This window comes from Pelophylax lessonae (assembly GCF_965119305.1).
Source record: "Pelophylax lessonae genome assembly, chromosome: 5".
Classification (NCBI taxonomy): Eukaryota; Metazoa; Chordata; class Amphibia; order Anura; family Ranidae; genus Pelophylax; species Pelophylax lessonae.
The window spans coordinates 20,493,106-20,513,277 of NC_138772.1; the positions used below are offsets into that span (position 1 = coordinate 20,493,106).

Sequence of the window (20,172 nt, forward strand, 5' to 3'; positions counted from 1 at the left end):
AGTTTTGGGTGCAGTAGGACAGCCCAGGAGACAGCTGAAGTGGGAAGTCAGAGAAGTAATACAGCCTCTTCTACAGCCCCCAGACACAATGAGCATTTAAACCTTGCAGCAAAGGAAGCCCTGCTGCAGGAGTTTTTTTTTTTTTTATGTGACCGGCATTGGGACTTTGTATACTACAGTTCACTACAAGAAGAAAAACAAAATTGCTTTATAGTTGAATATTTCACACTCACCTGTTGGCAGTGGCCATGTCTGCTTCTATTTTGTTCAAGTCCTTCATGACATTGTCAAACTGCTCCCCCTGGTGGTGAAGTACCCTAGTGGTGTCCTCCAGCCTCTTCTGGGATCCGGTGACAATGTTAATGAGTTCCTTCCCTTTCGAGGTTTTGGCCTCATCCTGTTCTCCCCGCGGTGACAACAGCTGCTCCCTCCAGAAATGCTCCAGGACATTAAAGACGGCACTCCGATTTGGCTGCAAGGAGCTGAACCAGTGCTTGGCGTTGTCCTTCTCCAGCACAGTGATGGAGCTGAAGATATAACTGGAGGACTCTTTCTTAATCTCGCTGATGCTGGACAGGTGGAAGTTCACTAAAAACATCTCTGCGTTGTCCTCCCTGAACCGCAGGTGGGTGGGAGTCAGCGAGAGGCGGCCAGGGACCCATCGCCGCTCAATGTTCAGGTAGTAGGAACAAGGCCAGGACTGGACGGCGACTTCTCTATTCATCAGTGTAGAGGGACCCGGGGAGGACCTTCCAGGAAATCCCAGAGCTAAGCTCTAAAAATCTGAGACATAAAATCCGAGATGATATCTGAGGTCAGGCTCTGGTAAGGACTGATATTCATATACACTATATTACCAAAAGTATTGGAACACCTGCCTTTACACACACATGAACTTTAACCACTTTACCGCTGCTCACTGAGCCTCTACTGCGGCAAAGTGGCTCGATAACGTCTGACAACGTAGACCTACGTCGCCAGACATTCCCCTCTCTCGGCGGCGCTGTAATTCAGTTACAGCGGGAGTCGGGCATGGGGAGGAGCGGCGGGGAATCGAGTGTGGATCTCCTAAGTGACAGACAGTGACAGATTGCAGGATTCAGCATAGATGAACCTGCGATCTGTCCCTGTATCACTCAGTCCCCTCCCCCCACACACGTTAGTAAGCACCAGGCATACATTAACCCCTTGATCATCAATAAAAATTAACCCCTTCCCTGCCAGTGTCATTTTTACAGTGACAGTGCATATATATAGCACTGATTACTGTAGTAATGTCACTGGTACCCCCAAAAGTGTCAAAAATGTCAGTCAAGGGTCCGATCTGTCCGCTGAAATGTCGCAGTCCCGCAAAAAAAAAAACAAATTGCAGATTGCCGCCATTACTCGTTAAAAAAACCCCACCAAAAATGGGAAAAAAAGGACGTAAATTTCGTTTGGGTACGGTGTGGCATGACCGCGCAATTGTCAGTTAAAGTCGCACAGTGCCGAATCGCAAAAAGTGGCCCAGACGTAAGACAGCAAAATCCTCCGGTGGTAAAGTGGTTAATGACATCCCAGTCTTAGTCCGTAGGGTTCAATATTGAGTTGGCCCACCCTTTGCAGCTATAACAGCTTCAACTCTTCTGGGAAGTCCACAAGGTTTAGGAATGTCTATGGGAATGTTTCACCATTCTTCCAGAAGTGCATTTGTGAGATCTGGCACGCTCTGCTCTAATTCATCCCAAAGGCGTTCTATCGGGTTTAGGTCAGGACTCTGTGCAGATCAGTCAAGTTCCTCCACCCCAAACTCACTCATCCATGTCCTTATGGACCTTGCTTTGTGCACTGGTCCAAATCATTTGGTGGAGGAGGATTATGGTGTGGGGTTGTTTTTCAGGGGTTGGGTTTGGCCCCTTAGTTCCAGTGAAGGGAACTCTTAAGGCGTCAGCATACCAAGACATTTTGGACAATTTCATGCTCCTAACTTTGTGGGAAGAGTTTGGGGATGGCCCCTTCCTGTTCCAACATGACTGCACACCAGTGCACAAAGCAAGGTCCATAAAGACATGGATGAGCGAGTTTGGGGTGGAGGAACTTGACTGGCCTACATAGAAACCTGACCTTAATCTGATAGAACACCTGTAGGAGGAATTAGAGCAGAGACTGCGAGCCAGGCCTTCTCGTAAAAAATTAGTGACTGACCTCACAAATGCGCTTCTGGAAGAATGATCAAACATTCCCATAGACACACTCCTAAACCTTGTGGACAGCCTTCCTAGAAGAGTTGAAGCTGTTATAGGGTGGGCTAACTCAATATTGAACCCTACGGACTAAGACTAGGATGCCATTAGAGTTCATGTGTGTGTAAAGGCAGGCGTCCCAATACTTACTTTTAACAATATAGTGTCGTTTATAGGAAAAACACACACTCACCAATTTCCCCCTCATGAAAATCTCCCAACAGTTTTGGGTCCAAAAAAAAAAAATGTCTCCTGGACTGAAATGGCTTCCTCTGATTTCACTGCACACTGTGAGCGTCTCACAATGTGCATTGAAAGCTGCAGCCAGTCATTTCCTGGCCCTTTCCTCCCCAGCCTGACTGGCCCACCCCTTATATGCATAGGACCTCAGTTCTTTCAATCCTGGGGGGATCAGCATCCCATCTGAGCGTAACGTATGTAAATACACCCTGCCTGGGAAGGCCCGCTCCTTCAGACTAACACCCACCCATTATTTGATATTTGCATAACTCCTCCCAAGGGCCCACCTACTGCTTGCATCAGGGCTGAGAACTCTTGAGAGGAGTACTGAGGCCGGATGCTGTCATGTTTTCAGGAAGCTACGTACAGGCCCCTCCTACCAGCCATGATCTGCCTGCATTGCAAAGCTGCACCCATATGACATTTTTTTTTTTTTGACATTTTTTATCATTTTATTTTTTAGACAGATAGTTTTCTTTTGGTGGTGTTTTTTTTTTTTTTTTTGCTAAACAAATGAAAAAAGAGCTAAAAAAAAGATTTTCTTAGTTTCTGCTATAGAATTATGTAAATAATGTGATTTTTGACTTTCCGTAAAATCCATTTCTCTGATGTTCATTGGCGGACACAGCTCCTGATATTCATAACCATTGGGCTATACTGCCCCCAACAGGAGTAGGACACTAGGCAGAAAAGAATTCTGGCTACACCCATGGGCAGTCCCAGAGGGTATACTCCCTCTCTCTGTTATAGGGACTCAGTTATGTTACAAGCAGTGTCAGGAGAATTATAACTCTACAGAGGGGTGGGTGCTGTGTCCATCAATGAACATTAGAGAAATTATTTTAACCACTTGCCGACTGCCTAACGCCGATCTACGTCGGCAGTCAGCCCCTCACAGGCAAAGTGACGTAGGGCTACGTCACTAGCTTGTGAGGGTCTAGGGAGCGAGCGCGCGCCCCCGGAGGCGCGCTCCCGCGTGGTCACGGACCCCCCCGCGCGTGTGACCGGCGGACCCGATGTCCGCCGGTCACTCGGCGATCGGCGGGGGAGAGGGAGAATGTCAGGCAGCTTGTGTAAACAAGCTGCCTGTCATTCTCCTTGCTGTTAGGATACTGATCACTCGGATCTAGTATGTAGATCCGTTGATCAGTGTCCATACAGCTCAAGCCCCAGCCAATCACAGTAGAAAGCACGCCCCTAGGGACACACACAGCCCCTCCCTCCCAAATAAAGTTAACCCCTTCACTACCAGTGCATTTTTACAGTAACAGTGCATATATATAGCACTGATTACTGTAGAAATGTCACTGGTAACCCCAAAAGTGTCAAAAATGTCAGTCAAGGGTCCGATCTGTCCGCCCCAATGTCGCAGTACCGCAAAAAAAATCGCAGATCGCCGCCATTACACGTTAAAAAAAAAAACACCAAAAATGACAGAAATCTTTCCCTTTGTTAGTAAACGCGATAACTTTTGCGCAAACCAATCAAAATACGCTTTTTGCGATTTTTTTTACCAAACCTAGGTAGCATAAAACAAATTGGCCGAAAAAGTAAAAAAATTTTGATTTTTAAATTTTTTTTTTGGGGAATTTCATATAAAAATTGTGAAAAATATTGCTATTTTTGCAAAATTGACGCTCTTTTTTTGTTTATAGCGCGTGATCAAAAAATCGCACAGGTGATCAAATACCACCAAAAGAAAGCTCTGTTTGTGGGAAAAAAAGGACGCCAAATTCGTTTAGGTACAGCGTCGCACGACCGCGCAATTGTCCGTTAAAGTCACGCAGTGCCGAATCGCAAAATACCCCCTGGTCAGGAAGGGGGTAAAATCTTCCGGGGCTTAAGTGGTTAAGTTAAGTCAAAAATCCCATTTTCTCTTTCATTCATTGACGGACACAGCTCCTGATCTTCTTAACCATTGGGACCTCCCAAAGCAGTGTTAACCACTTTGCCGCTGCTCACTAGAGCTCTACTGCGGCAAAGTGGCTCGATAACGTCTGGAGACGTAGACCTACGTCGCCAGACACTCCCCTCTCGGCGGCGCGCGCGCGCAGCCTGGGGCTCGCTCCTGCTGTATTCAGTCACAGCGGGAGTCGGGCCAGGGGAGGAGCGGCGGTGATTGCCGCTGCTCTTCCCCGATCGTCGGGGAATCGAGTGTGGAGATCCGCCCACTTGTGTAAACAAAGCGGGCGGATCTCCTAATTGACAGGCAGGGTCAGATTGTAGGGTTCAGCATAGCTCAACCTGCGATCTGTCCCTGTGTCACATAGTCCCCTCCCCCCACACTCGTCAGTAAGCACCAGGCATACATTAACCCCTTGATAACCAATAAAAATTAACCCCTTCCCTGCCAGTGTCATTTTTACAGTAACAGTGCATATGTATAGCACTGATTACTGCAGTAATGTCACTGGTAACCCCAAAAGTGTAAAAAATGTCAGTCAAGGGTCCGATCTGTCCGCCGCAATGTCGCAGTACCGGAAAAAAAAAAAAAAAAAAAATCGCAGATCGCCGCCATTACGCGTTTAAAAAAAAAAAAAATCTTTCCCTTTGTTAGTAAACGCGATAACTTTTGCGCAAACCAATCAAAATACGCTTTTTGCGTTTTTTTTTTACCAAACATATGTAGCAGAAAACAAATTGGCCGAAAATGTTAAAAAATTGAGATTTTTACATTTTTTTGGGGGGAATTTCATATAAAAAAATGTGAAAAATATTGTTATTTTTGCAAAATTGACGCTCTTTTTTTTGTTTATAGCGCATGATCAAAAAAATCGCACAGGTGATCAAATACCACCAAAAGAAAGCTCTGTGAGAAAAAAAGGACGTCAAATTTGTTTGGGTACAGCGTCGCACGACCGCACAATTGTCCGTTAAAGTCACGCAGTGCCGAATCGCAAAATAGGCCCTGGTCAGGAAGGGGGTAAAATCTTCCGGGGCTTAAGTGGTTAAGGTAAGTCAAAAATCCCATTTTCTCTTTCCTTCATTGACGGACACAGCTCCTGATCTTCCTAACCATTGGGACCTCCCAAAGCAGTGTTAAGCAAGAGGGGTGGGAACAACAAAAAAATTTCCAAGGCTAAAAATTAGCCAACCAAACAACTGGAGCCCACCTGAAAAAAAACAACACACCCTCAAATAGGATCAGGTCCTCTTAAACAACAGCCTGCTAAACCTTGTGGCCAAAAGAAGCATCCACAGATGCCAACACATCCACTTTATAAAACTTTGTAAAAGTGTGCACCGACGACCAGATGGCCACCTTGCAAACCTTCAGCACTGACACCTGATGACGGAAAGCCCAGGAGGCACCAAGCACCCGAGTAGAGTGCGCCTTGACAGGGAAAGGAGGAACCTGACCCCTCATGCAATAGGCCTGAAACACTGTCTGTCTGCTCCATCTGAAAATTGTTGCAGAGGAAGCAGACAACCCTTTTCGAGGTCCATCTGTGAGCACATAGAGAGAGTCTGACTTCCTGAAAGACTCCGTAGCTGCCAAGTACACCCTAATTGCCCGGACCACATCCAAGGCATGCAAGGCAACTTCCTTCGGATGTTTAGGCCTGGGACACAGGGAAGGCAACACAATGTCTTCATTCAAATGAAAATCAGAGACAACCTTATCCCTGTGAATCGCCAGGTAAGGTGTACGGCAGGATAACGCCACCAGTTCTGACACCCTGCGCGCAGAGGTGAAAGCCACTAAAAAGGCCACCTTCTGGGACAGCGTAACAAGGGGAATCTCCTGAATATTTTCAAAGGGAGGCTTCTGTAGAGCTGAAAGAACTAAATTAAGGCCCCAAGGCGGCAACGGAGCCCATACTGGAGGAACCAAATGTCGGACACACTGAAGAAAGGTACGCTGGAAGAAGACCACCAAAGCTGACCCCTGGCCCTTCATGGTACTCAAGGCCAATTTCTGTTCATGCCCCCGTTGAAGGAAGGTCAAGATTCGAGCCACCAAAAAAGAGTGAGGAAGAACCCCAAAAGACTCACACCACGCAATGTACGTCTTCCACATACAATGGTAGATCTTCCTAGAGGTAGATTTCCTAATTTCTAACAGTGTAATAATCACCGACTCAGATAAACCCCTATCCTTCAGCACCTGACATTCAACAGCCAAACTGTCAAAGCCAGAGACTGTAAAGCAGGATGGAAAATCGGTCCTTTGGACAGCGGATCCTCCCTGAGAGGAAGCTGCCAAGGAACGTCAGTGACCAGCTGCAACAGATCGGCGTACCAAACCATGTGAGGCCAGTCCAGAGCCACTAAGATGACCAGAATCCTTTCTGCCTCCATCCTGCGTAGAAGTCTTGGCAGTCGCTTGAGAGGAGGGAAGGCGTAAATCAGACGATACTGACCCCACGGGGCCATCAGCGCATCTGTGGCATCCACCAGAGGTTCCCTTGACCGAGCCACAAACCTCTGCACCTTTTTTTTGAGCCAAGACGCCAACAGGTCCAGCTTGGGGGTGCCCCACCAGAGACAGGATGAAGGGACCACTCCCCGTGGTCCAACGCCTGCCGACTGAGGTAATCCGCCTGCCAATTTTCCACCCCAGGAATGTGTACAAAAGGAGAGGGCTGGAATGAACCACTCTGCCCACCTTAGAATGCTGGCTACCTCCAGAGCCGCCAGGACACTTCCTGTGCCATTTGGTGATTGACATAAACCACGGCCATGGCATTGTCCAATTGAATGCGCTCTGGACAACCCTGAAGATGATCCGTCCAATGATCCAGGCACAGCCTAATTGCTCGGAGTTCCAAGACCTTGATAAGGAGTCTGGACTCTTCCAGCGTCCAGATCCCCTGAGCAGAATGCTTGCCGAGGACGCCTTCCCAGCCGGACAGGCTGGCATCCATGGTGACCACTGTCCAATACAAGGAGAAGAAGGAATTTACCAGCCAAAGTGCCAGAAAACAAAGCAACCATATCAGGGACCCCTTTGTGCCCTGACTCATCTGGATCTGATTGGCCAGAGACTGTAGAGTCTTGTCCTATGTGGTCAGAATTTTCCTTTGCGGGGACCTCATATGGAATTGTGCAAACGGAACTGCCTCGAAGGTAAGACACCATCAGGCCCAGCACCAGCATGCAAGTCCAGAGGGATGACCATTTGTTGGACAGCAGGAGGCGTATTGCAGCCTGCAATTTCTGAAATTTGTCCAGAGGAAGGAGCACTCTGGCTAAGGCCAAATGCAGAGTCAGGCCCAGATAGTCCAGCTTTGTGGACAGAACCAGAGCAGACTTCTGAAAATTCAGAATCCAGACAAACTCCCGCAGAGGTCACATTGTGATCTCCAGCTTCTCCACCAAAGCAGAAGGAGACTTCGTTCGCAGAAGGAGATCGTCCAAGTAGCCCAGTACAGTACAGCAAAGCTAGCACCGGGGCTAACACTTTTGTGAAGACCCGAGGAGCAGATGCGAGACCAAAAGGTAATGCCACAAACTGATAACGCTCCTCTCCCACAGCAAAGCGGAGAAAACGCTGGTGACTGGCACATATTGGAATGTGAAGGTAGGCATCCTTGATATCAATAGAGGCGAGGAAATCCCCTAGACGCAGGGATGCCACCACTGTTTGAATGGACTCCATTCTGAACTTCTGTACCCGCACAAAGCAGTTTAGCGCCTTGAGGTCCAGGATTGGATGCACTTTGCCTTCTTTCCTGGGAACTTTGAACATGTTTGAGTGAAAACCTTGAAAATGTTATGAGGTCGGAAGCGGGACAATCACCCCTTGAAGGAAAGGGTTTTGTACTGCCCCAAACAGGCCCTGTAAGCGGTCTGGGGACAGGAGCAAGTTGGAAGGGAAAAACCTTGCAGGGGGAAAAGATCAAAACTCGTTCTTGTAGCCGGACTGAATGACTTTGTGGACCCACTTGTCTTGCACCTGGGAAGTCCACGGGTCCGGAAACCAGTGAAAATGTCTCCCCACCGTTGATACGGGTGAGGACGTACCTTCATGCAGACGGAGCCTTGTCCCCGGGTCTGGAGAAGCCCAATCTTGGCTTGCCAAACCAGGTTTGTTTGGATCCTCCAGAAGAGGCCCTGAAAGGCTTCGAGCCCATGTCAGTTGACCCTGAGGGACATAAAAACTTTTTATGAGCTGATAAGAAAGGCCCACATCTACGAAAAGGTTCCTTGCCCTTAGTAGCCTGGTGAAAGAAAAGTACTCTTCTCCCCCGTGAGACCTTTAATGATGTCATCAAGGGTAGCTCCAAAAGGGTGATCTCCTTGAAAAGGAAGATCAGTCAAGGCCTTTTTTGAAGTCTGATCCGCAGACCAGCACTTAAGCCAAAAAACAATCTGAAGGACCACTGCCAAAACAGTGAGGCGAGCCACTAGGGGAGCTGCATCCAAAGAGGCATCAGAGATAAACTGCAGCCCTTTTGACCAGCTGGTCCACCAGCTTGACAAAGGCAGGGGGGAGCTGTTCCCCCTCCAGGTCACAGTGTAGGAGCTTAGCCCACTTGGTAAGAGTTTGCAACACTAGGGCAATGGTGAATACCGGCCTCATTGCCGAACCAGCCAGAGTGTACATAGTGTGGGCCACAGCCTCCGCATTCCGGTCAGCCAGATCCTTAAAGGCTGGGGACGCTTCAACTGGAATCATGGTTGCCTTGTTTACTCTGGAAACTGGAGTGTCCACCATTGGTGGCACAGTCCACTTCTTAAGAAGGGACTCCTCATAGGGGTAAAGCCTAGTAAAGCTATTAGGGACCCCACGGGGACGCTTTGGTCATCCCCACTCTTTAACAACAATTCTGTCAAAATAGGCAGGGAAAGGAAACACCTTTGCCGCTTTTAATGGCTTGTGAGTGCCGAAGGGCACCTGTACCCCCGTTGCAGCTTCAGCTCCACCCGGTCGCCAGGCACAAAGCACCAAGAGGATCATCAGCAGGGAGGGAGAGGACCCAACCAGACTAACCACCACAGAAAAAGGAACCTGCAGCCACCAGGAGAATCTGCACTACACCTGCAGCAATAAGGAAGTAAAGTGATCCAGGAGTCAGCACCAGGGGATGAGGAGCGGCTCCCACCGCCAAAATCGGTGCCCACAGGGCTCCACTGTCATGGTAGCCGCTATCTCCAATGGCAAACCACAAGAAAATGGCCATCGAAATACCGTGTATAGAAACTGCGTGGCTACAAACAAATGGTGGCCCTGCACGGCACCACGAGGCTTACAGGAACCCAGGAGGGAGATCAGGCCTCAAGGACAGATCCAGGCAGGACAGGGGGCCCTGGCAGGAGCCCCAACAAGGTACAACCCCCCTCCGCACGATAAATCGTACAGTTGCCCGCGGCGCACCCCTGGCCCCCATCGCCAGTTAGCGCCCTATCCCCATCCCAGGAAAGTGGCCAGACCACCCATGGAGGGGGGAGGGCAAGATGAGGGACTTGGCAGATGGGGGGTGCCTGACAGGAAGGAGGTGAACCCGGGGGTCCGACCGTCCTAAGGAGGGGCCCACGTCCACCCCAAAACCCTTCAGGGGAAGAGGGAGGACAGCTACTCACCATACCAGGAACCAGGCAGGCACCGCTCCAGTCAGAACCCCTCTCCATCGAAATGGGGGGGGGGGGGGGCTGTCGGCCAGGAGGAACGCTGTAACTCGGGCCGAGACCTGGTCGTATGCGAACTCCTGAGGCATTTAACTTGCAGGCCAGCCAGTCTAGATTATCAAGCCCATCACCCAGTCAGGCAGTTGATTGGAGATCTCACAGCAAAAAATCCAGTAGAAAAATAAATTTCCATATAAAAAATGCTTGCCAGGGCCAAAGATCCCAGCAAGGAAATAGGTCCTTACTCCTGACTAGGCAGAAAAAAAAACTGAGTGGCTATAGCTGAGAGAGGGAGTATTCCCCCTGGGACTGCCCATGGGTGTAGCCAGAATTCTTTTCTGCCTAGTGTCCTACTCCAGTAGGGGGCAGTATAACCCAATGGTTATGAATATCAGGAGCGGTGTCCGTCAATAAACGAAAGAGAAAGGTAATTTTTCTTCTTCGCTGATGTGGCTGCACTGACGGGCACTAATACATTGCACTGATCTGCATTGATGGGTCTTAATAGGCTGCACTGATCAGCTGCTAGGATGGGCACTGATAAGCTGCACTGTTCTGCACTGATAGGCACTGAGAAGCTGCACTGATGGGCACTGAGAAGCTGCACTGATGGGCACTGAGAAGCTGCACTCAGAAGCTGCACTGATGGGCACTGATAAGTTGTTTAACTCACCCTAGCTCCACCGCAGTTTAAAGAGAGCAGAGTGTCGGTGCTCAGGCTGAAATGTTTAATTCACATGTTTTAAGAAAAGCCGGGACACAAAACCTTCTTCTTTGCAGATATTTATTCCAGCACTGACAGCATTTGCAGCATGACAGATTCTAACGCGTTTCGGCTTAAAGTCTTCCTCATAGCATCAGTAGCACTAATAAGGTGCCCTTTTCTATTTTAATAGACACTGATAAGCTGCACTGATCCGCATTGATGGGCAGTGAGAAGCTGCACTAATGGGCACTGGAAAGCTTCAGTGTTCTGCATTGATGGGCACTGATAAGCTGCACTGATCTGCATTGATAGACACCAAGAAGCTGAACTGATCCACATTGATGGGCACTGAGAAGCTGCACTGCTGGACACTCATAAACTCCATTGATAAGCTGCACTGATTGGTTGCACTAATCTGCAATGATGGGCACTGATAAGCTACACTGTTCTGCACTGATGGACACTTATAAGCTGCACTGATCTGCATTGATGGGCACTGATAGGCTGCACAGATTGGCAATGATAAGCTGCACTAATCAGCATTGATTGGTACTGAGCAGCTGCATTGATTGGCACTGAGAAGCTACACTGTTCTGCATTGATGGGCACTGATAGGCTGCACTGCTTGGCACTAATAAGCTGCATTGATGGGCACTGATAAGCTGCACTGATCTGAATTGATGGGCACTAATAAGCTGCACTGATAAGCACTGAGAAGCTGCACAGGTCTGCATTGATGGGCATGGATAGGCTTTACTGATCTGCATTGATGGGCACTAATAAGCTGCACTAATAGGCTGCACTGATCTGCATTAATTGGCACTGATAGTCTGCACTGATCTGCATTGATGGACATTCCTAGGCTGCATCGATGTGCACTGAGAGGCTGCACTGATCTTCATTGATGGGCAATGATAGGCTGCACTAATCAGCATTGATGGGCACTAAGAAGCTGCATTGATGGGCACTGGAAAGCTACACTGTTCTGCATTGATGGACACTGATAAGCTGCACAGATCTGCACTAATGGGCACTGATAAGCTGCACTAATCAGCATTGATGGGCACTGAGAAGCTGTACAGATCTGCACTAATGGGCACTGATAAGCTGCACTAATCAGCATTGATGGGCACTGAGAAGCTACACTGTTCTGCATTAATGGGCACTGATCTGCATTGATGGGCACTGATAGGCTGCACTTATGAGCACTGAAAGACTGCACTAATCAGCACTGATGGACACTAAGTAGCTGCATTGATGGGCACTGAGAAGCTACACTGTTCTACATCAATGGGCACTGGTCTGCATTGATAGGCACTGATAAGCTGCACTGATGGGCATGGATAGGCTGCACTGTTCTGCATTGATTGGAACTGATATGCTGCACTGATCTGCATTGATGGGCACTGGTCTGCATTGATAGGCACTGATAAGCTGCACTGATGGGCATGGATAGGCTGCACTGTTCTGCATTGATTGGAACTGATATGCTGCACTGATCTGCATTGATGGGCACTGGTAGGCTTCACTGATCTGTATTGATGGGCAGTGATAGGCTGCACTAATCAGCATTGATGGGCACTGAGAAGCTACACTGTTCTGCATTGATGGGCACTGATCTGCATTGATGGGCACTGAGAAGCTGCACTGATGATCAGCAAATACGGTGTGACATGAAAAATTGCAAAACCCACCAATTTATTCTCCAGGGCCTCTGCTTAAATATATATATATATATTGGTGCCAGAAAAAGCCTGGAGTTCCAAGTGGATATATTAGAATAATGGCACCCAAAAGCACGTTACGTCTTATACCGCAACCCCACATTGTTGCATAACGCATGACACGGTTTTGGGTGCCATTATTCCTTGATGTCACCCCAAATGTAATGCAATTCTGCATTGATTACCGCACTGCAAACCACGCCTTTAAATCTCACGTGACGCTTGCTGTGTGAAAAGGGGAAAGGGCGGTCTTTTTGGGGCAACAAACGCACACAGGGCACCCCTATTGAAGTGAATGGGCAAAAATCTTGTTCAAATCGCTCAACTAAAATTGTGAGCGGTGATCTCTTCCCATAGAGTCCTCATTCCCACCTGAGTGTACCGGGAAAACGCGTCCCCAATTATGTTTTTTATGTGTTACGCCCCAAAGTAGCTCCAGAACCTTGTATGTCGCGGAGCGTTTCCTCACATTTTGGCGCGTCTGCGACCCGCGCTTGGGATGTCATTAACAATTAATGCCGCCACAAGCCTGACCTGCCATGGCGGCGTCTTTCCAAACCGCACATTTCTGCGTTTTCGATGTGCGCTTAGTAAACACACCGGTGAAAACGCAGCCTAAATAGCACCACGACTTGTGTTTTCTTACGCATTTCTGCGCTCGTTCCTGGAATACGCAGGAAAACGCGAAAACACGCAAAAAAATAACCTGACTTTCTAAATCTTTAGGTGTGAATGGGGCCTCAGCATTCTCTCTACAGCACCCACAGCTGCCAGCAGTTGTTTCTCACACAGATGCAGCCTCCTGTTAGCCCTGGCTGGTATTTGTAGTTCCCCAGTAGCTGTCAGCACCCTCCCCTCCTCCACCAATCACCGGAGCTCACCAGTCTCTCCCGTTTGCTTTTGTTATTCTTTTGCTGCAGTGACGTCACCTCGCGGGTCAGCTGACCGTGCCGTGTGCACCCGGAAACTCCGTCCGTCCTGGAACATGAGAGAGTCGCGTTGGTTCCGGGTAAGTATAAAGAGGGGGATTTTGAGCTCTTGGGGGGTTCAGCTATACAGTGGATGGGGGTGGGAGATTCCTATCACAGACCCCTCTCCATAAAGGGGTTTATATTATAGGGGAGGGGGGGGATATACCAGCCTGGCAATGGATACCACTGAAAAACTCCAGTCTAGAAATGTTTTCTTTAGAAAAAAGAGAAAACTTTGCAAGACAAATCATTCAAAAATCACACATAAATATAGATATGTTTTGTGATGTTTTCTCCCTTTTTCTAAAGCAAAATGAATAAAAAGATCTTAACCACTTCAATACCGGGCACTTCCTGCCCAGGCCAATTTTCCCCTTTTAGTGCTGTTGCATTTTGAATGACAATTGTGCGGTCATGCAACACTGTACCTACACCAAATTTATGTCATTTCCCCCCCACAAATAGAGCTTTCTTTTGGTGGGATTTGATCACCTCTGGGTTTTTTCCTTTTTGCTAAACAAATAAAAAAAGACCGAAAAGTAAAAAAAAAAAAGTTTTTTGTTAATGTTATACAATTTTGTAAATAAATACGTTTTTTCCAGCACTGATGAGGAGGCACTGCCAGGCACTGATGGGGTGGCACTGATGAGGAGGCACTGATAGGCGGCACTGATATTTGGCACTGATAGGTAGCACTGATATGCAGCACTGCTGGGCACGGATAGGCAGCACTGCTGGGCACTGATAGGCGGCAGTGATGGGCACTGATAGGCGGCACTGGTGGGCACTGACGGGCGGCACTGATGGGCACTGATAGGTAGCACTGATATGCAGCATTGCTGGGCATTGATAGGTGGCATTGCTGGGCACTGATAGGCGGCATTGATGGGCACTGATAGGTGGCACTGATCGGCACTGACAGGTGGCACTGATGGGCACTGATAGGCGGCACTGATATGTTGCACTGATATGCAGCATTGCTGGGCATTGATAGGCGGCACTGCTGGGCACTGATAGGCGGCATTGATGGGCACTGATAGGCGGCACTGATCGGCACTGATAGGCGGCACTGGTGGGCAATAATGGGCACTGGTGGGCGAAACTGATAGATGGCAATGATGGGCACTGGTGGGCAGCACTGATGGGGAGGGCAATGGGGGGCAGCACTGATGGGGAGGGCAATGGGGGGCAGCACTGATGGGGAGGGCAATGGGGGGCTCCCTGAGCCCTGATTGCCATCCCTGGGGGCCATAGTGGGCATCCCTGGGGTCATGGTGGGCATCCCTGGTGGTTCTAGTGGCACCCCCCCCCGAGGGTCTGCACTGGTAATCGATCTGATTACCAGTGCCGACCCCCCCCCCCCATCAGGGGAGCCACCGATCGGAGCTCCTTTACTCGTGCCCGTACTGAGGAAAGACGATCAACGGCTCTTCCTGTTTACTATGTGACCTGCCATGATTGGACACGGCTGGTCACATGGTAAAGAGTCTACGTCAGTAGGCTCTTTACCGAGATCGGAGATGCAGGGAGTCAGGCTGACACCTCGCATCACTGATCGGCGCGCAGAGCTGTATTATCCTGCCGCCATCATATGACGTCCGGTCAGGATAATACAACCACAATCCCGACGTCAATCGCCTATAGGGCGGGCGGGATGTGGTTAAACATAGAAAAGTTTTCTCTTTAGTTGTGGATGGAGGGAGGAATAGTAGTATTTCTCTTTCATTCATTGACGGACACAGCACTCCATATTCAGAACCTTTGGGTAATATCGCCCCCTACAGGAGTAGGACACTAGGCTTGGCTACGCCTATGGGCAGTCCCAGGGGGTATACCCCCCCTCTCTGCTATAGGCACTCAGTTTTTTTCTGCCTAGTCAGAAGTATGGACCAAGTTTCTTGCTGGGATCTCTGGTCCTGGCGGTTTTTCCTTTTTACTGGCATATTTTCTCCTGTGAGATCTACAATCAACTGCCGGACTGGATAATCTAGAACCAGTAAAAAATGAGGTTGAAGGATTGTAAGAGGTGCATGGAAGTCAGCCAGCCCCCAGTCTGATGTACTCACCCTCCAGTCTGTCACCAACCAAGTAGACCTGTCCCATGATACAAAGAACAGGGGTTTAGTTGACACACATTTGCAAACGCATGTGTAAGCTGCAGAGCCACTTCACGGCTCCCACCAGTCTGGCCGGCGAGCGCGCACAGGCCTCAGCTCCACGCTAGGTCGCCTGCCACATAGCCCCACCTGACGGGGCTGGCCTGCGAGTTAAACGCCTCACGAGATCGCATACGACCGAGTCTTGGCCATCCATTTCGGTGGTTAGGTGGTTCTGTCTGGAGTGGTGCCCGCCTGGTTCCTGGTATGATGAGTACATGTCCCCCGTCTCCCCCTGGATGGGGTTTGAGGCAGATGTGGGCACCCCCTCCTGGGACAGTCAGACCTTCGAGTTCCCCTTCTTCTCCCCAATCCAGCCTTAATGTTGGTGGTCCCTATGTGGGCCATCTTTGCCCCCCCCCCCCTTTCCGGGGTAGTGCAGTGGGCTGGTTGGTGTATGGGGCCGTTGCACTGTTATGTACCTGTGGGGGTGGCGGGTGGAACAGTCTTCCCGGCTGGAGTGGGCACTGGCTGTTATGGTGGTCCTGTGCCTGGATCCCCCCTTTCTCTTCGGATGTGGCCTGGGCTCCAGGGATTCCTCCTGGGTCCTTGGTAGCCTCGTGGATGCCACGTGTGGTGGCCATTTTGCCGTGGTCGGCACCTATGTATTTGGCCCGTGTGATTTGCAAACGTTTGTGTAGTCCGGGGGCCATTTTTGGTTGGCCCGTCGTGTATTAGCAGCATGCATTGGCTATGACAGTGGGGCCTCTGGGAGACTAATATGACTGTGGGGGCTCCTCCTTTTCCCCTGGTGCTGACTGGTGGGTTTCCTTTTCCCTTGGATGCCGCACTTGGATACAGGTTACCTCTGGTGCAGGCCGGTGCTACTCTGGTGGGGTGGTAAATACTGTTGGGTTCCTTCCCTCTCTCTGCTGTAGGTTGTAGGGGGGCTATGCTTTCATATGCCCCTGTGGTGATACAGGTGCGGCGCCTTAGGTGGGTGAATCCCCTAGCGGTTCTAGACGCTTTGCCGTGGGTTTCCCCTTTACCTTTTGGAGTCTCAGGAGAATGTTTCCCCACCTGACCCCCTCTCGGGGGCTGCAGGTCCCTCAGGGTCCCACCCCTCCATTGATGCATTGACGGCGGTCCTGGAGTCCTTTGTTTCCTGGGTGGAGATGGCCTTTGGGCTGCAGACTAGCAAAAAGTGTCCCCGCCCTCCCCTGCCTCATCTGTCTTGTCAGATCCTGAATCTGGCTCTGCCGCTGTGGACGTGGACCACCCTGCGGGGTCTGTAGCCACGCTCCCTGATCTATCAGGATGATTCCACTCCTGTAGCGGCGCACGTGAAGGCACTGGTTGATGCACTGATTATATCCGTTTGCGAAATAAACGGGTTTAACACACAGACATATATATACACACAGACAGGGACACACACAGCTAGAGAAACAGACAGACAAACAGACAGAGACACAAAGACAGAGACACACAAACACAGACAGAGGCACGCACAAAGAGACGCCGACACACACAGACAGACACACAGACAGAGACACACACGCAGACAGACACACAGACAGAGACACAGACAGAGACAGAGAGGCAGACACATACACACATACAGACAGACACACACACAGACACACACATACATACAGACAGAGACACACACACAGACACTCACATACAGACAGAGAGAGAGACACACACACAGACAGACAGGGACACACAGACAGGACACACACACACACAGACACATACACAGACACACACACACAGACACACACATACAGACAGAGACACACACACAGATAGAGACATACAGACAGAGAGAGACACACAGACAGACAGGGACACACAGACAGAGACACACACACACACAGACAGGGACACACAGACAGACAGGGACACACAGACAGAGACACACACACACACACAGACAGGGACACACAGACAGGGACACACAGACAGACAGGGACACGCAGACAGGGACACACACACATACACACACACAGACACACACATACAGACAGAGAGAGACACACAGACAGACAGGGACACACAGACGCACACGCACACACAAAGAAACATGCACACACATACAGACACACACACACTACGCTATCCAAAATGAAGAAAACATTTTGCTTTAAGTCGCCAGAACTAGTGTCCCCATTGGAAGATTTCCCCTTTATTTCTGTTCTGGTGACAACCCAAAATGTGGGATTTTCTTTTACTTTCAATGATAATGGTAAACAGGACAAATCCCTCTCCACTCTAACCAAAATAAAAAAATAAAATATAAGTTTTGCCTTTACTTATTCTTTAACAATTAATGTCATGCATCTAGCAAGGGCAGCACGTTCCCATGTTGTGTGGGAAACGCCCCTTTCCTGCACCACATTCTGGCATGAATGACTCCTAAAGCGTAACTCCCCTTTGAGAAAAAAACATTCCCCTCTGAGTGATTTCTGTACATTGCAGGGATTGTAATAAACTTTGTAGCAGATTCCTGCCCTTTTTGCTGTGAAGAAATAGCTGTTTGTGCCACCACGTCTTGTGCAGACTGATTCTTGAAAATTAAAGGGCATTTATAATAACATTCAATTACAAAATGACTTGTGTAGCAATTGTATATGCTTGATTTTTATTTTTATTATTTTTTTTTTATTTTACCAGTGAGAGCAGAGGTGGAGGGAAACCAAGCTGGTCCAGCTAATGAAAGCAGAGGGTGAGTGACACTATGCTGTTCCAAGATCGGGTGCTGAACCCTATCTTGTAAAACAGAGGGGGAAGGACCCCATGCTGGTCCAACCAGTGAGAGCAGAGGAAGAGTGACACCTCGTTGCTCCAAGATTGGTGCTGAACCCGATCTTTGAGCCCAAAGGGGGGAAGAACACTATGCTGGTCCAACCAATGAGGCAGCAGAGGTGGACAGACACCATGCCAGTCCAACCAGTGAGGGTACAGAAGGAGAGGGACACCATGCTGGTCCAACCAGTGAGGCAGCAGAGGTGGAGGGACACCATGCCAGTCCAACCAGTGAGGGTACAGAAGGTGAGTGACACCATTTTGGTCCAACCAGTGAGGCAGCAGAGGTGGAGGGACACTATGCTGGTCCATATTTGGGTGCTGTACCCAATCTTGGAGAGCAGAATGGGAAGGACACCATGCTGGTCCAACCAGTGAGGGTGCAGAGGGAGAGTGACACCATTCTGGTCAAAATAGTGAAAGAGCAAAGGGGGAGTGACACCATGCTGCTGCAAGGTTTTGTTTTGAACCTGATCTTGGGGAGCAGAGGGGGAAGAACTCCATGCTGGTCCAACCAGAGAGCAAAGGTTGATTGACACCATGCTGGTCCAACCAGTGAGGGTACAGAAGGAGAGTGACACCATGCTGGTCCAACCAGTGAGGCAGCAGAGGTGGAGGGACACCATGCCAGTCCAACCAGTGAGGGTACAGAAGGAGAGTGACACCATGCTGGTCCAACCAGTGAGAGCAGAGGAAGAGTGACACCTTGTTGCTCCAAGATTGGTGCTGAACCCGATCTTTGAACCCAAAGGGGGAAGAACACTATGCTGGTCCAACCAGTGAGGGAGTAGAGGTGGACGGAAACCATCCCGGTCCAACCAGTGAGGGTACAGAAGGAGAGTGACACCATGCTGGTCCAACCAGTGAGGCAGCAGAGGTGGAGGGACACCATGCCAGTCCAACCAGTGAGGGTACAGAAGGTGAGTGACACCATGCTGGTCCAACCAGTGAGGCAGCAGAGGTGGAGGGACATTATTCTGGTCCATATTTGGGTGCTGTACCCGATCTTGGAGAGCAGAATGGGAAGGACACCATGCTGGTCCAACCAGTGAGGGTGCAGTGGGAGAGTGACTCCATGCTGGTCCAACTAGTGAAAGAGCAAAGGGGGAGTGACACCATGCTGCTGCAAGGTTTTGTTTGAACCTGATCTTGGGGAGCAGAGGGGGAAGGACACCATGCTGGTCCAACCAGTGAGGGAGTAGAGATGGACGGACACCTTGCCGGTCCAACCAGTGAGGGTACAGAAGGAGAGTGACACCATGCTGGTCCAACCAGTGGGGCAGCAGAGGTAGAGGGACATAATGCCAGTCCAATCAGTGAGGGTACAAAAGGTGAGTGACACCATGCTGGTCCAACTAGTGTGGCAGCAGAGGTGGAGGAACACTATGCTGGTCCGTATTTGAGTGCTGTTCCCAATCTTGGATGGGAAGGACACCATGCTGGTTCAACCAATGAGGGTGCAGAGGGAGAGTGACTCCATGCTGGTCCAACTAGTGAGGGTGCAGAGGGAGAGTGACAACATTCTGGTCCAACCAGTGAAAGAGCAAAGGGGGAGTGACACCATGCTGCTGCAAGATTTAGTTTTGAACCTGATCTTGGGGAGCAGAGGGGGAAGAACTCCGTGCTGGTCCAACCAGAGAGCAAAGGTTGATTGACACCATACTGGTCCAACCAGTGAGGGTACAGAAGGAGAGTGACACCATGCTGGTCCAACCAGTGAGGCAGCAGAGGTGGAGGGACACCATGCCAGTCTAACCAGTGAGGGTACAGAAGGTGAGTGACACCATGCTGGTCCAACCAGTGAGGCAGCAGAGGTGGAGGGACATTATG

General features: G+C 49.7%; 1 protein-coding gene across 1 annotated transcript in view; it reads right to left on the reverse strand.

Annotated features, from left to right (window-relative positions):
- The window catches only part of SNAP47 (synaptosome associated protein 47), a 110,199-nt gene extending 96,766 nt beyond the window's left edge, over window positions 1–13,433 (reverse strand). The window contains exons 1-2 of the mRNA XM_082259360.1: window positions 13,346–13,433; window positions 234–775 (exon numbers count right to left, since the gene is read on the reverse strand). Coding sequence (XP_082115486.1) covers window positions 234–724 — 491 coding nt within the window. The 5' untranslated portion in view covers window positions 725–775; window positions 13,346–13,433. The remainder of the gene's footprint in view (window positions 1–233; window positions 776–13,345) is intronic.
- Between the last annotated feature and the right edge of the window lie 6,739 nt (window positions 13,434–20,172).